We start from the raw sequence: 16,860 nt of genomic DNA, 5'->3' as shown, positions 1-16,860 counted from the left end.
GAGAAACGCGCGTCGCGTAGAATACGCAAGACGCAAGCCTGTTTGGTTTCCATAGGTTACCACGACGCTTTTAACTTTTGCATGGACGAACACAGTAACTTAAAAGTAATAGAACAGTAACTAATTAATTACTTATTGGCAGTATATTTGACAAGAGGCGCTGTATTCATAGTGTAATTAGTCAGTCTAATTTATTCAAAGTTGATATGCCCCCCAAACGGAATAAAGGCATTACTCCGTCTGTAACTCCAACTGGGACAGCTGCTGCTAACAAAAGCTGGGAAACGGCTCTTACTGATGCTGTATTTGAGGAGGTACATATAAATGACGCTTAATAAACTATGTTAAAACGTGTTTGAAATTTCTAACGTTACTTAACTGTGCTCAACAACTTAATGTTGTTGCTCTTGTTGTTCTTCTTATATAACTCTGTCCTTTCTCATCATTTACACTCCATTATGTTGTTTGTCAGAATGACAGACACAGTCACTATTCACTTGATATTACAAAAAGGTTCAATGAAAGTGAATGGTGACTAAGGGAAGGTTCTTAGTCCCTGACATCCATCTGTTTTTGTATAGGCCTACATCCCTTTAAACAAAGAAATGCTCAATCTTATAGCCAGTGCACAGGTTGTAAACACTGCAGAATATAGAATTGCTTCATCAGACAAAAAAGGAAGTATTTTTTTCCTCACCTGAATCATCTGTGACTAGAATGACTGGAGGGCCAGTCTGTCTATGGTGCAGGCAGAGAGAGCCGAGGACGAACAGCTCATAAACGCCCTCCAGCAGGCCGTCCAAAAGCCCCTGCGCAAGCTTTTCAGCGTGCTGTCCTGGGGGGACACTCTGGAAAAGGTTTCTGACCAAATGTTTCATTAATAAAATATAAGGAATAAAAATATATTAGAATCAGTCTTCATAAATAAACCAATCTTATTTGACACAGATCAATGAACTGGGAAATCCAAAGACCAGAAAGACTAAAGATGGTCCCATGTTTTTTGAGGTGGGTATTTTTATTACCATGACAAAGTGTAATCTCAGTATAGTGTTACACATAATGTATAGATTTTTATTTTAGAATCATAATCATAATTTTCATAATGTCTTTTGAGACCTGAAATTTTAAATGACAAAATAATGTCAAATTCTTTAGGTGACTGAACTTGCAAAGTCTTTGATGGATGGTGGAGAGGAAATTACTGTGGACCTGATGGCAAAATTAATAAAGTTTCAGCTTCTGACCATCAAAAACAATGACTTTGCAAGACGGGCTGCTGAACGGAAGGTGAGAGCTTTTCACCATTAGCTAAAGCAGGTATTGCAATTTATGTTGACTCATGTCATGGTTATTCTATTATTTCTCTTTATAATAAACAGATTGACACTTGATTTGTGTAATATTGTATACAATTGAAAGCTTTTAAAAACTGATAACCAGATTGTGAACAATAATTTATGGAAAAAATACTACTGTATATAATGCAGGGGAGGATTACATTTACACTTAATATGTGATGCCACAGATTTATTCTGCAAAATTCTAATCAAATATATACTATGCAAACATTTTATCATACCTATGTTTTCTGATAAACAGTAACACAGAGTGTGTGTATTTAAGGCTGTAGAGGAGAATGCTCATGTTAAAGCGGGCCTGAATTCTGCCAGCAAGGATCAGGGGGGTAAAGGAGCAGCAAAGGGGAAAAAAGCTGCCGAGCCTCCAGTCCCAACTAAAGACACCAAACTCAAACGCAGAGGGGAAGAGGAAAATACTCTCAAATACATCGGTGAGGCCTGATCACAGTTAAGGTTAAAACTAGGAATCCAGTTACCAAAAAAAAAAAAAAAAAATTGCGTCAAGTGGAATATCCTGGAAATAGGGCAGATTTGAAATGGGTTGCAAATAGTGTTTTAATTTTGAGTTGAAACATATCTGTCCAGATGATGAGCCTGATGATGGGCCAGAGCACTACATCCTGATAGTGGGATTCTACCAACCTCATCTGATCTCTGCATTGGACTCTCTGGGTATCCATGTGTCCAATGTTATAAAACTGAACTTAGAGAGAGAAGACCAATCAGAGGCAACAACAGAAACAGCAGCAGAGGAGAACCATCACTCACCTGAAGATCAGGGCAAGTTACTAAGAATTTCATTGAACTTATTCCTTTCAAATTATATTACACAAAATCTGGATTTAAAGTCATCAAGTCTTAATTTGTCCTGTGTTCAGAAGTTGAGACTCTTAAGCAAAGGAGGCAACAGGAGCTAGATGTGTTCTGGGAGATGTTGGATCACGTCTTGAACAGTGGGAATATGGGATCCAGACTCAGAGATGTGGCCAGGTTGAACTACAGCGTGAAGATCCATTTGCTGCCGCAGGACAAAGACAATGCCGAAGAAATGGTGAACATGTACAATTTCTAACGATTTCTTAGTTTTTAGTACAAATATCTAAACATTCTTAAATCAAGATACACTGGAGTAGCAAAATGACTTAAGATATTACATTTTACTTTCTGAAAAATGTATCCAAATGAAATTAGTTTATGCTTAAACAAGAAAAATATCTGCCAATAGGTTAAAAAATAAACTTAATTTCGAAGGGTAAACTATATTATTTTTCTTACTCCATTTGCAGATTTATTTTTTCTTGTTTTAAGCAAAAACTGAATGAAATTTTTTTCAGAACCCAAAACGGTAACACATTACTAGAATGGATGTGCATAAGACTGACATGACACCATCATAACTATGACATGACATATATCTTGAATATGAAGTAAGGTTTATGCAACTGTCATTAAATGTCTTTCGCTCAATAATGACATTTTGAATGCAAATATGAAATTGTTTAAGATGTCTTTGTTATGACATCCTGACATAAACCAGTATCATAACCTGTCAGTGTCTTTGTCATGACAACTTGACATAAAATTAAGTTAAACTGTCTAGTGGTTGGCTTTGACATTGGCTGTCATGAGGCGATTATAACTGTGTCATGAATATTTTTCGTGACCTCAACTACAGTGGTACTAATTGAATTTGTCATTAAAAACTTATAATGGCTTCATGACAGCCAATGTCAAAACCAACCACCTGACAGTTTAATGTAACGTTAACCAATAAAGCTAAGTGCTTTCTTAAGTTTGATAATGAATCTGCTATGTCATGTTTATGACAAGTTGTTTTGTCTTAGTAATGTCAAGTTGTCATGACAAAGACACTGACAGGTTATGATTTATTGGTTTATTTATTTATTGTCATTACAAAGACATCTCTAACAATGTCATATTTGCATTAAAAATGTCATAACTGAGCGAATGACACTTAATGACAGTTGTCACAAACATGCATAAAACTTCCTTCATATTCATAACATATGTCATGTCATGATTATGAAGGTGTCATGTTAGTCTTATATGCGCATAACCCTTCAAGTAAAGTGTTACCTAGTAGTGTGCTTAGTACCCCCAGTTTCTAAGACATGGTTTAAGCTATGCCCGACTAAAATGCATTAACTAAAAGCAACTTGCACTGACATATCTTAAAATATGTCAGTGCCATTGTTTTGCCTGCAGAAGTTTACACATTACATTATAGTACTTTCATCCACTACTGTCTGTAGCTGGCGTTTGGAGCTGCTATATTTGAGAGTGTGGCGTGTCTGGTGTATGACAGCCTGGACTGGAGGAGACAGTACAACCATTATCTCAGCTGCATGAGTTTGATCCAGGTGCCTTTGTCCTGCAGATCCATACCACAGTCCCGACCGCAGAGCTCCACTGAGGTACGCGACTGCCTATGAACTAGCCAAAAACAACAACAACAAAAAAACACTTTATAATCAGTTAAAGTCCCCCTGTAGTCAATAGTTTCTCTCTTAAAACTAATCTTTGACCACTAAAATTACATATTTTTAAAAAAAAATCCTTAAAAAAATAGCTTGAATATAACTCTACACCCTTGTCTCTTTTAGTATACGTTGTTCTATGAATATGCTAATTTGCCCCGCCTCCACTTATTTACACCGGCTCAGAGATCGACTGGTTGACGTTATTGGTTACGAGGTATTTTATGGATATCAGAAATACCAGCGATTTCAAACTGTGTTTTTGAGATTGTCTTTGGTTCACTGCAGTTTTAAGGAGAAATTACTCAGCAATGGTGTTGACTTGTGAATTTGCACATGGTTTGTTTTAAAGCATATTAAAAACACCACATAGACATAAACAACATTAAAAAGCTTGATTTTCACAGGGGGACTTTAGCTTCAGAAGTGTATTGTGGGCCAGATTCTTGGTGCTGATATTTATCGTGGTTTGTGTTTTAGGTTGTGCAAACTCCAAGAAAGAAAGTAGTAACAGAGGAAGACCCTGGTACAAGACATGTTACACTGATTCTGAGCTTTGCTTTTACCAATACATCCTTTACACAAACACACACACTCAAGAAAAAAAAAGAAAAGAAAAAAAAAACACGTTGTGTTTTCATGTTTCATGGGGACTTTCCATAGACATGTTTTTCATACTGTACAAACTGTATATTCTACACTGTAAACATTTTTTTTCAAGATTTGTTATCACAACATATTTTCTTTTGTCAAATCAACTTTATAATAATTTATTTAGTTGAGATAACTTATTATTTTAAGTTTCTGATGATTAAATTAATCTCCTTCATTGTATTAACTCACTTTTTCCAGTTCAATCAACTTAAAATTTTAAGTCAACCCAGGTTACTTACTTTTTTAAGTTAAACCAACAATATTTTTTTACAGTGTAGTAATCACAACATTTTTTATTTTGTCAAATCAACTTAAATAATTTATTTAGTTCAGATAACATCGAATTTTGAGTTTCTAAAGATTAAATAATTCTCCTTCATTGTATTAACTCACTTTTTCCAGTTCAATGAACTCAAAATTTTAAGGCAACCAGGTTACTTATATTTTTTATAATATTTTTTTTAAAGTGTATCCACTTAGGTACACAAAACCTACCTATTACAGAAAACTTTCTGCATATTTACATTTTCAAATTATTGTTTTCCTCACAGGGACCAAAAAATGACCCCAGAAGGGGACATAGCCATCTTTGTGGAGACATTTTGTCCCCATAACGTAGGGTTTACCAGGACCAGACACACACATAATACATATATCAATAAAAACTGTAACAGTCCACAATAAAAGTCTTATTTGTTAACGTTAGTTAATGCATAAACTAACAATGAGCATTAAATTAGTTACAGCATTTATTCATCTTTGTTAATGTTAGTTCAAATAAAATACAGTTGTTCAATGTTGTCCTAAGACGTGCAGGTTAGGTGGATTGAACGTGCCAAATTGGCCCTATGAGTGTGTGTGACTGTCCCAGGACTCTCATTGAAGGAAGTCAGAAAGGACATCGGGTGTAAAAGCTGTGCCAAATCCAATCTGTGTGTGCAGATAATTCAGATGAAGTGGACCCTGCAAATAAGCGGGACTAACACTTGGAAATAAGTGCACAAAATCCTGTGCTCATTCACATTGTTCTCTGTTGTGCAAGTGTGTGACGTCTTTGAGTTTCCTCAGCAGAGCCAGAGTCTCCTGTTCAGAGCACAGAGGTTGATATGAGATACTACTGTGACCTACTAGACAGGATTCCTACTGAAATCACATCTGTATCTCTTATATTGCATTGCATGCTGGAGCAGGTGAGGGAACTTTGTAGGATTCAACATAACCTTTCATTTAAAGAGATAGAAGACTGTTAACCTTAAACTGTATTCTTAACATGAGTGAACAGACTAAAGAGACAACTGTTAAGTTCTTCAGCTAAAATAGTCTTGTATCTTCCTGTGTGATGTCTAGGTGGTGGCCTCAGAACAGGAAGTCAATGCAGGATCAGTTGATTCAGAGGAGCACATTGATAGAACAGACAAAGATCTAATCAGATACATGCTTTCATCTTTCTTGAGTCTGCCACTGGATGAAGAAGACAAGAAGGTAAAATGCAAACAAAAGTCATTGGGTTTCTAAATCAAAATCAATCTTTAGTTGCCATAATCTGTTTGTTTGATGGCAGGAACTCATGGAGGATTTTGGGATGCAGAAAAGCCCAATGAATGCAGATCCGAAACACCCTCTCTTGCTCAATCACCATGATGAGAGAGCAAGGAGACTCCTTCAGCTTCCTGTGAGCATGGGAATATGCAGACTGTTCCCCATAAATGCTTGAAAGCACACACAAACGTTTGAATCTGTACATTTGCCCTCTCGGATACATCGATCATGTTTCAAACGAGCACATTTAAGCTTTAAATCACCTACAATCAGTGTTTAAATCCATAAGATGCAACTGACACAACTAAGATCCCTATTCATATGTTGAATTCAGATCCTGGATGGTTTTGATGTCGCCAAAATTGAAGCAGACATCATGAAGAAAAGCCTTGTGTGGACCGACCTGATGGGCACCACTGTTAGACTGGCCAGATCACAGGAGCTAATGCACTTCTGCACTGATGGTGAGAGACGAGGACAATGACTTGCTGTTTTAATTGCCAGTTTTCTTCCTGATGTATTGACTTGATGTGTATCTCCAGAGTCACTGAGCTGGTTTGAGCTACAGAGGCTTCTCCAGCTGTTTGTGTTTGAGAGCATGCGTCTGACTACAGTGGATGAGAACGGCTGTATTAAAAGATCTCAATGCAACCTTTCAAACCCCACACCATGGGACAACCCTGTTGAATTCACCAAACGCCTGTATTGGAGCAACAGCAGGACACCAGGTGTGAAACCAGCACAAGACCATTCATTGCAAATTCATTCAATTTCTAAAAAAGTATTTTTAAAGCAGCGTTGAAGTCTTTACTTGTACCTATCAGTTGTTTTATTTTTTAAGGATCAGCAAAAAACAATGGCACTGACGAACCAACGGTATGATTGAAGTTTTGAAATAAAAAAGCTGAAATTAAACATTTATCTCGACGCTATCATTCATTGGCAATTGATTGTTTTTTAACTTATATAGGATAATGAAGTAACAGTAACAGATCTCCAGAAGACCTTGATTCGTCAGCTGGGACACTGGAACTTTGTAGAGAAGCACAGTGCTTCTGTTTTTCCCCAGGTACACCACCTTTAAATCTCTGCTTATTTTTGCAATATAATTATAATATAATATATAATTCTAATTTCAATTTAATATTTTGAAAATCTCTTCTCATATTTAGGTCATCCAGTCTGCATCTGAGACTTATAGATGTGTGGACACATTTCACTGTGCCAGAGACAATGCCACATATATCATCTGCCACAATCCCATGAGCCCTCAGAGGAGTTGCAAGGAATTCTGGGATGCATCACTTCACACAGATGTGGGATTCAGGTACTTTATGGTACAATTACCCAAAGCCAATTTATTTCAACATTAATTTGCTTAACATTTTTTAATAAACATTTTAACACTATCAAAACGTAAAAGATCTATTTATGAATTTCAAGTTTTCCTATATGTTGACTGTACTGGAATGTACTAAGAACTGTGAAATAATTATATATTTTGATATAATATAAAGAAAATTTGTATATGAATGATCTTATATTATTCTTTCAGGAATTATTTGGAATATGTGGCAGACTCAATCAGGGAATGGACCAGACAGGAAGAGGAAAAATGGCAGATGGAGCAAGAGAAGAAAGAGGCGGAAAGAACTCCCATCCAAACCCCTTCAGAGGCTGACCGAAATACAGGCAACATATCTAATGTCTAATATATGTGTCTATGAGCAGGATCATGTAGATGACATCAAATATATATGAAAATATGTTACTATGGATATAATGATTTTTGCATTTCTTTCTATTAGACTCCTCAGTGAAGTCCCCAATCTCAGACACATTAGAACAATATATAAGAGAAGATTCTCTCAAAGTGAGCTCAGATTTTGATTGTAACAAATATTTTTAACACAGTCTCATCCCAAGTTGTCATATAACTGACGTCTTGGGACGTCTTTTGACCATACGTCAACATCCGCCTTTTTAGGGTACCCTTAAACGTCGATTAGTTGACGATCCTGGGCCGTCATACAACTGGCGCTTTACCTTTAACGTCTGTTAGGTGATGGGGTAGGTTTAGGTCTGGGGTAGGGTTAGGATCCGATAACGTCATCTAAAGGACTTTTAAGGGTACCCTAAAAAGTCGAATGTTGACGTATGGTCAGAAGACATCCCAAGACGTCAGTTATATGACGTCTTGGGATGAGACTGCGCTGATATTTTAGCTATACACATGATCCGTACACTGGTCGTTTTTCTAATGTATTTACTTAAGGCATGGAAAATGGACCAGGAGAGATTAAGGGAGGAGGAGCAATCCAAAAAGACAAAGAAAGAAAAAGGGGGAAGAGCAACACCAAAAGTAGAAGAGACAATTGCCTCTGTTAAGGAGAACAAGAAGACTTCAGCATCCTCAAGAAAGAGTAGAGAAAACATGTCCAAAACACCCAGCTCGACTACTAAAGACAAAACTAGAGATGTTCCAGAGACGCCTCAAGAACCAGCAAATGAGAGAAAAACAGATGTCTGAAAATATAACCACATTAAATGCTCATTGTCTAGAATTGATGGTGCTAAGTTTGAAATTAATAAGCTAAACGTTTGTGTATTTCACATAGGTATTCACAGGCTACAGTTTAAATGGGAAACTGGTGCAGGTCACTGGCAAAGTTCAGTCTCTCTATCCCTGTGATGGAGGACAAATAGATGTGGAGAGTTTTCACTTCACACAAGGTTTGAGAAATCAAACATGCACAATATACATTAATTTGCTTACATAATTTCTGTTATTTTAGATCTTTTAAACCTTAATTATATGATTGGTTTCCATCTTAAGGAATGACACAAGTGAAGGTTTGTGTGAAGAAGGATGGCCATCAGTTCTACACAAACATTTCACAGAGAAAAAAAGAGGACAAACTAAAGGATTTTGACATGTTCACTAAACAAGGTATGTGTTGCAAACGTAATTTAGCCAATTTCATTCTGTATAATTCACTTATATATATATATATTAATATTTACACATAAAGTTTTGCCCAATTCAGCCACTCTTGGAGTCAAACCAGATCGTGAGATGGAGAAATATGGCTCTTTTCATGCTGTACTGGCCAATGGCATTCGACTCTCCTGCTGTCAGAGCAGCCCGATTAAAACGAAAAGTCACGCTCTCCAGCGCACTGTGCCTGGTGTCTTCTGTACAGACCAACAGGAACAGGTGATTAAACAATAATAATGGAAAAATGTGGGTTAGTAAGGATTTACATTAGTTAGGCGTAAGTTAGTTTAGCATGCACTTTATTTTAGGCTGATTACCATAACTAAATAGCCATTACTAATGTTTTCTAGGTACCTGAAGTACATTGTGAGCCGACGGACGATTCCTCTCCTCCACCATTCCTGAATCTACATGTATCTCTTCCCAATGGACTAATCCTACATTTTGATTTTGAGGACTCAGCAAGTGAGATATTTTCTAAGATTATAACTTAAAGGGTTAGTTCCCAAAAATGAAAATTATGTCATTAATGACTTCAGAACACAGTTTAAGATATTTTAGATTTAGTCCGAGAGATTTTTGTCCCTCCATTGAAAATATATGTACGGTATACTGTCCCTGTCATAGAAAGGATATAGAGACTAGAGCCCGACCGATAAAGGATTTTGAAGGCCGATACCGATACAAATATTTTGGGGTTTTAAAATCTGATATTCCGATATATTGGCCGATATTTTATTTATTTATTTTTTTAAACTGGAGGTGATTAGTCACAAATTTTGTCATGCTTATTTGAGTTAAGAGAACTGATGGGGGTGATCTTTTAATTGTTATTCAAGCAATGTATGTATCGTGACCAACTCAACGAGTGTTGCCAACAGGAATGGTGTAGAGCGCTCTCTGGTGGACAAACTATACAACTCCAACACTCATGACATGGTTCAAGCGTGTTTAGTCCGTTTTTATTTTATTTTTGAAATATTCATTTATCGGCCATTATAACTGCAGATACCGATAGTTTGGAAAATGCCTAATATCGGCCGATAATATCGGTCTGGCTCTAATAGAGACACAATTAAAGTAGTCCATGTGACACCAGTGGGTTAGTTAGAATGCTTTGAAGCAACGAAAATACATTTTGGTCCAAAAATAATTTATTCAGCATTGTATTCTCGAAGCGGTTCTGTTGTCAATCCGTGTTCAGTGATCCTGCTGACGTGTTATCCGGTGCGAAAGAGCTTCGTTCCCAGTCTGAGGGACACAGAGGAATTTTGAAAAAGAGGAAGACTTGCATTTTTTTGCCAAGCCATATTTATTTGAACCTGAATACATGGACGCACCAGATACACGTCAGCAGGGTCCCTAACGTCGATTGATACCAGAACTGGAAGACAATACAATGCTGAATAAAGTAGTTTTTGTTATTTTTGGACCAAAATGTATTTTCGATGCTTCAAAACATTATAACTAACCCACTGGTGTCACATGGACTACTTTGATGATGTCTTTATTTCCTTTCTGGACAAGGACAGTATATCGTACATACAGTTTCAATGGACTAAATCTAAAATATCTTAAACTGTGTTACAAAGATGAACGGAGGTCTTACGGGCTTGGAACGACATGAGGAACGACTAACCCTTTAATAAAAGGAACTGCACAGCAGGAATGACCCATACAAAACATTTTATTTCTAGTCTGCATTAAAAAAAACACACATTTCATGAAAATATATTTTGTAAAATGTCTATAAATGTAGAACCAGCGTTTAAGATTGAAGAACAGGCCTACGCTGTTTCAAGCACAGAGAGGAGCCGTAAGGTCATATCTGTGTTTTTTAGATGGGGAATCTTGTGTCCGATCTCTTCTGATACGACAGAGATTTTATAATGCTGGATCTAGTTCAGACCTGACCCCAGACTTCAGCACACACTCTGAGGTCTCCAGGGTCATCACCGACACAGGGACTGTCATCAAACACAAGAGAGATGGATCTACTGAGGTATTCACGATTGCATGTCAAAAATGCACCTTTTTTCCTACATAATACAGATAATATAGGACAAAAAGCACACTCCTAATGAAATCATAACCTCAGAGGAAATATCCCGTATGTGTGTGTGTTTCAGGTCCTGTTTGCAGACGGAACAGTCAGTACGAGTCCAGACTCTGGACCGGTGTGTGTGATGGTTCAACACATGTCCATAAAGGAGGCGGAGCCTATCAAAGAGCTGACAGTGGATATCAAAGACACTAAAGACAAGAAAGGTAGCATGTAGACATCTCTTCGAATATTAAAATCCTCTATGGGTACTGATTTATTTATTCACACTATGTATGCACTACCATTCAAAAGTTTTTTTTTTTAACCAAAGCAGCATTTATTTGATCAAAATATTAAAAACAGTAATATTTGTTAAATATTATTACAATTTAAAATAACTGTTTTATATTTTTATTATACTTTAAAATGTAACTTATTTCTGTGTTGGCAAAGCTGAATATTCAGCGTCATTACTCCAGTCTTCAGTGTCACATGATCCTTCTGAAATCATTCAAAAATGCTGATTTGCCGCTCATGAGAAACATCTCTTATTATTGTCATTGTTGAAAACAGTTGTGCGGCTCAATATTTTTGTGTAAACCATGATACATTAATGAGCAGAAAGCTGAAAAAGAACCGCATTTATTTGTTTATGTTTATTTATAAATGTCTTTACAGTCACTTTTGATCAATTTAATGCATCCTTGCTAAATAAAAGTATCAATAGCTTTTAAAAAAAGAATATTACTAACTTTTGAACAGTAGTGTACATGAAAGAAATGTCCTCTTAAACCATATCCAATGTCTTTTGTGGTTCACAGGCAAGGCTTCTAAGGTAAAAAATATAGAGGATGAGCAACACATCTCTATAGAAATTGAAAAACCAAAAAACTCTGTTGAGATTACGGGAGGCTCTTGGACCACCACCACCCCCTCTGGCCTAAGAGTTGCCACTGTGGCAGGAAAGGAAGTCCAAGTTCAGCCGATACTGGCCTATTATGTTACAGATCCCTTTAGTGGGACAGTGAGTGCCTCGTCAATTAAAACTAACATATTCTGTGTCAATAGACGATTGTTGTAATACAAATGTCACATGTATAGGTTGTGGTCACAAGAGAGGACAAAATGTTGTCTGTGTTGAAGAAAGATGGAACCGTGATAGTGGATCACGCAGATGGAACACGTATTACCACTTTCTACCAGCAGGGGGAGTTACAACAACAACTGCTCCCAGGTGCAAGAGTCTTCATGCTGCACTATCACAAATAAAATCTTGTAAATCTCGAGATTGTATCAGTGAGTAAGAATACAATCTTGTCAGTAAGTAAGAGTTTCAAATCTGATTTCAGGAGAAAACCTGGTTAGGGTGGAGAACCCTGATTTTGCAACGGTAACAATGAACAGTGGGAAAAGAACATGTGATGTTTTTTTCGGGGATGGCACTTCAATCAGCGCAACTGCTCATGGGTCATATAAAGTAAGAAGATGGATGGAAGAATATCTGCGACATAAGTGAACATCATTTGTAAATCCTCTCTCTGTCACTTTAATGTAGATTTCTCCTCGTGATGGTGGTGTCCTCCATATTGATGAGGATGGTGGAGCGGTGTACACATCTCATCAGTCTAAAGAGGGACCGGAGAAGGACCCACCAGGCCAATATGTAATGAACCATGGAGCAGATGTCCTCTGTCACGTGACGGACCCCGAGGGGAACTACTTTCAAGTACTTTCCATGATAATGTCTATAGTAAACATAAAGGCCAGGTTTCATAGGCAAGGCCTCAGTTAGAGCTTTTATAAACATGCCCTAAATAAAATAGTTCTGGTATGCATCTTGAGACAAAACAATGGCACTGCCATATCTTAAGATATGATGTAAGTTGCTTACAGTTAAAACAACTTAAACATGCATTTTAGTCTGAAAACCAGAGGAAAATGTCTCACATTTTTGATTTGATATCATATATTAAGTATTTTAGGTTCTACATGGTCACAGGACAGTAAATACAACATATACCGTATATAAATATATGTATATATACACACACAAGTTATGGTCAGCGCTAAAATATTTCACTTGGTTATTACATCAACTATTTTTGCAAGCGCAATCTTTATAAAATTGTGTGTGTGTGTGTGTGTGAACCCTGTCAATTAAATGTTGCTAACAAAGTCAAGAATATTTGTTTTGTGTGGACATATTGCAATTGATGTTACAGCTAAAAGGATTTTTTTAAACACATGAGAGGATGTAAACGTGACAGTGTTATTTTGAGTTGGCTTTTATTTTTATATTTTGTTATGTGCTTTTCTAGTATTAACTTTCATCAAGGTTTTTTTTTAAGTTTTTCATCTGCTATTTTTTGTTTGTTTGTTTGTTTCAGCTTACAAATACAATTTAAAAGACTCTTGTATCCTAGCCATTCTGAATAAAAACCCAGAACATGTTAATGCTGTGTGCAGGTTAATTCAGATAGTCAGATCACTGTCACGACTAACGGATCAGAAATGAGAGAGACAGAAACAGAGCTCCAACAGAATGATGGCTTTAAAACACACCCACCCAGGTAAGTCCCTCAGAAAACACACCCAAGGTCACTTAAAATTAAAGGGATAGTCCACCCAAAAATGATGTTAGTAACCAAACATTTTATGTTCTCTACTGATTCCACTGTATTTTCTTTCTCTATATTATTGAAAACAATGGGAACCAGCAACTGTTTGGTTACCAATATAATTTTTGAAGCAGGTTTAGAGTGTGTAAATGATCACAGGGTTTCCATTTTTTGGTGAACTATCCCATTAAAGAAAAGCAGATTTTCTTAAGAGATTATTAATGGCTAAAGACATGAAACTAGAAGACCTGTGTAAGAAATCAGGGACTACAGTTTAAGGTCATTTAAAAAAAATTTTGGCTGGTGATCGACCAGTCAGAATTGAATATTACAAGTATTAAATATATATATATATATATACAAATATAATTTTTTTTTTGTTCTTATAATGTTGAGGTTTTTAATGTAGTTATATTATGTTATGCTTATGTTGTCACTCACAGATTTGTTGTGCAATCATTGGCTTTTCTTGTCCATAAACAGTACCCTACAAATGTTTTAGGCCACAAGAAAAATATATTTAAAACAGACTTTTTTGAAAAAAAAAAAAATCAATTTTATTCAGCAAGGATGCTTTAAATTGGTCCAAAGTTAAATACATTTCTATTTTTTTAAACCTTGTTCTGTCCATCAAATAATATTAAATAGTATTCACACATTCCACAAAAATATTAAGTAACTCTTTTCAAAGTTAATAAGAAAAGTAATAATATGAAATCAAGTCAGCCAATTAGAATGACTAGAAGGATCATGTGACACTGAAGACTGGAGTAAGGATGCTGAAAATTCAACTTTGCCATCACAGGAATAAATTACATTCAAAACATTATTTTTAAAGGTAATATTTCACATATTACTGTTTTTACTATATTTTAATTCAATAAATGCAGCCCTGTTGACCATAAGACAGTTATTATAAGTCTTACTCAAAGTCCTCAAACTTTTGAACAGTAGTGTACTTACTTAAATTACATTGCATGTTATTTGCATTTCAAGTGAAGAATGAAAAAATGACTAGTTCCTTTTTCTTCGGTTGTCATTTTGAGGTTGTTTGTGGTACACGAGGACGGTTCAGCCTCAGAGCTGCTGAGAGCACAAGATATGGAAGATCTCCTACAGAAGGCTTACTGTGACTCTTCTATCGCCGTTCTCACTGACCCACTACCAGACTCACAACGTGAGGACAATTTACATTCATCCTGTGCATATTATAAATGTGTTTTAAGGCAAGTTTGCATAAACACAGCAAGTAAAATATCTAAATTATTGTTCTCCTGCATTGGTTTCTCTCCAGAATCATTTGTCATCACTCTGCTAAGGCCCTGCCCAGAGATCAGCACTCATTGGCTCTCATCCAACCTAGATAATGACATCATTCCCACCAACCTCAAATCCAGGAAATGGGAGTCATTCCCTGCATCTGAAGTAAGTCGTAATCTAGAGTTCCATCTAAACTTTCTTTTAGTGTTACCTTTGGCACAAACAACCAGAATGTTTTATATTGTCAAAACAAATCCACATTCAATATCCCTTTTTTAGTCCCCAAACATATTGGGAAATGCCTATGTGTTTGAGTACGCAGTTTAAAGTAAATCATCTATTATTCCATCTCGGGTGTTTAGAAGAAGACTCCAGGCCCCTCTTTTGGGACCACTCTTGGTTGTAGTCTCGAGTTAAAGGAGAAACCCTTGAAGCCTTGTTCCATCCGCATTCAACCAGTTTTGGAGTGCCCTGACTTGCTGCTGGTGCGTCAGATTACCCAGCACCCACCTGTCACTGAAACACTGCGCAGGAAACTACAAGACAAAGTCAAGGTGCTCTAATTCCTGTCACAAAGTTAACCTTTTTTAACCTTCCTGTTAAATATAGTGTGACGTTTAAAACCACAATATTACCAGACCTCAGTAGTGTTCTCTTTTCACTTCCTTTCAATCTACTTTGTTTGTCAACTGACCAGTTACTGATTTGTTTTTTTAAGTTTACGCAGTGGTTTGTTCTGACCTGAATATATTTCAAGCTAATGCTAAATATATGTTGAAACAGTGTGGCTTAATAAAATCAGTATTGTTTAAACCTTCAAATGCCAAAATATTTTATAAAGTGTACTTTAAGGGTCATGAAAGTGCCATTTCTAAATTTTAAAATACATTCAGGGTAAATGTTTATATATATATTGAACAATTTAAACTGACAATATATAAAAAATATATTTATGCAAATATATTTTAAAAATATAGTTCTGGCTATTTTGAAATATATTAAAAGATATATTAAAAATATCAAAAATATAGCATACTGTATATATATATATATATATATATATATATATATATATTTGCTCTATGGGTTAAATCAAACAGGCATATTTGGAGCAGCTGCTACAGAGAGAGAATGAATGGGAGAAGATGCAGTTGAAGGACCTTCAGACAGCAGAGGAAAAGGTTCATCAGAATGATCTACTGCAGCTTGTACTGGTCAGACAAGATCCAACGTCATATTCTTAAATGAATTACTGAAATTCAGATGTCTGTATTCTAATCTGGCTTACATTTAAACTTTATGTTTGTTTTAGTCCCAGTCGGATGCTGTAGATCCTCCGGTTGAAATGGAAATTAAGCCTCTTTCAGGTGAGAACACTTATTTATTAGAACGAACATACATTCTAAATATTTAATTCTAAAATAATATGTATTGTTTAAAAAAGAAGTTAAAGGTGTAGTCCACCCAACATCATTTGATCACTCTCTATTTGTTCTAAACCTGTTTGAGTTTCTTTCTTCTGTTGAACACAAAAGAAAATATTTTGAAGAATGCTGGCATCCAAATAGTTCCTGGTCCCCATTGACTTCCATAGTATTTTTTCTCCATACCATGGAAGTCAATGGGGACCAGCAACTTTATTTATGTTCAACAGAAGACGAACTTGAGGGTGAATAAAATGAAAGGATTTTCATTTTTGGGTGCATGAACTGTCCCTAATAACAACACTTTTTTTAATCATTAATTTATGGTTTAACCCTCTGATGCACGGATTATTAAATTACAATATTTTAAAATGTATTTTTATATAAAATAAAATTAATAATAAAAAATTATCCACAATTTTGTTTAAATTATGAGTTTGGAGAGTGTTAAAGATCTGTGCTCT

General features: G+C 35.9%; 1 protein-coding gene across 1 annotated transcript in view; it reads left to right on the top strand.

The window, feature by feature from the left end:
• The first annotated feature begins 5 nt into the window (after positions 1–5).
• Positions 6–16,860, top strand: part of spag17 (sperm associated antigen 17) — an 18,611-nt gene continuing 1,756 nt past the window's right edge. The window contains exons 1-36 of the mRNA XM_089119799.1: positions 6–314; positions 717–857; positions 949–1,008; positions 1,159–1,290; positions 1,627–1,792; positions 1,947–2,141; positions 2,240–2,412; positions 3,635–3,796; positions 4,340–4,385; positions 5,585–5,703; positions 5,861–5,995; positions 6,075–6,185; positions 6,387–6,516; positions 6,595–6,780; positions 6,894–6,928; positions 7,023–7,121; positions 7,225–7,379; positions 7,608–7,744; positions 7,861–7,925; positions 8,328–8,576; positions 8,671–8,785; positions 8,889–9,002; positions 9,100–9,269; positions 9,401–9,515; positions 10,892–11,052; positions 11,180–11,318; positions 11,916–12,118; positions 12,196–12,328; positions 12,444–12,571; positions 12,650–12,820; positions 13,561–13,664; positions 14,759–14,889; positions 15,007–15,137; positions 15,335–15,526; positions 16,073–16,186; positions 16,285–16,339. Of these exons, the coding sequence (XP_088975925.1) occupies positions 207–314; positions 717–857; positions 949–1,008; positions 1,159–1,290; positions 1,627–1,792; positions 1,947–2,141; positions 2,240–2,412; positions 3,635–3,796; positions 4,340–4,385; positions 5,585–5,703; positions 5,861–5,995; positions 6,075–6,185; positions 6,387–6,516; positions 6,595–6,780; positions 6,894–6,928; positions 7,023–7,121; positions 7,225–7,379; positions 7,608–7,744; positions 7,861–7,925; positions 8,328–8,576; positions 8,671–8,785; positions 8,889–9,002; positions 9,100–9,269; positions 9,401–9,515; positions 10,892–11,052; positions 11,180–11,318; positions 11,916–12,118; positions 12,196–12,328; positions 12,444–12,571; positions 12,650–12,820; positions 13,561–13,664; positions 14,759–14,889; positions 15,007–15,137; positions 15,335–15,526; positions 16,073–16,186; positions 16,285–16,339 (4,780 nt within the window). The 5' untranslated portion in view covers positions 6–206. The remainder of the gene's footprint in view (positions 315–716; positions 858–948; positions 1,009–1,158; positions 1,291–1,626; positions 1,793–1,946; positions 2,142–2,239; positions 2,413–3,634; positions 3,797–4,339; positions 4,386–5,584; positions 5,704–5,860; positions 5,996–6,074; positions 6,186–6,386; positions 6,517–6,594; positions 6,781–6,893; positions 6,929–7,022; positions 7,122–7,224; positions 7,380–7,607; positions 7,745–7,860; positions 7,926–8,327; positions 8,577–8,670; positions 8,786–8,888; positions 9,003–9,099; positions 9,270–9,400; positions 9,516–10,891; positions 11,053–11,179; positions 11,319–11,915; positions 12,119–12,195; positions 12,329–12,443; positions 12,572–12,649; positions 12,821–13,560; positions 13,665–14,758; positions 14,890–15,006; positions 15,138–15,334; positions 15,527–16,072; positions 16,187–16,284; positions 16,340–16,860) is intronic.

The sequence above is a fragment of the Pimephales promelas genome, chromosome 14 (genome assembly GCF_988280905.1).
Source record: "Pimephales promelas chromosome 14, fPimPro1.hap1.1, whole genome shotgun sequence".
Taxonomy (NCBI): domain Eukaryota; kingdom Metazoa; phylum Chordata; class Actinopteri; order Cypriniformes; family Leuciscidae; genus Pimephales; species Pimephales promelas.
Note: the sequence above shows the minus strand (reverse complement) of the source record. Positions and strands in the feature narration are given on the sequence as shown.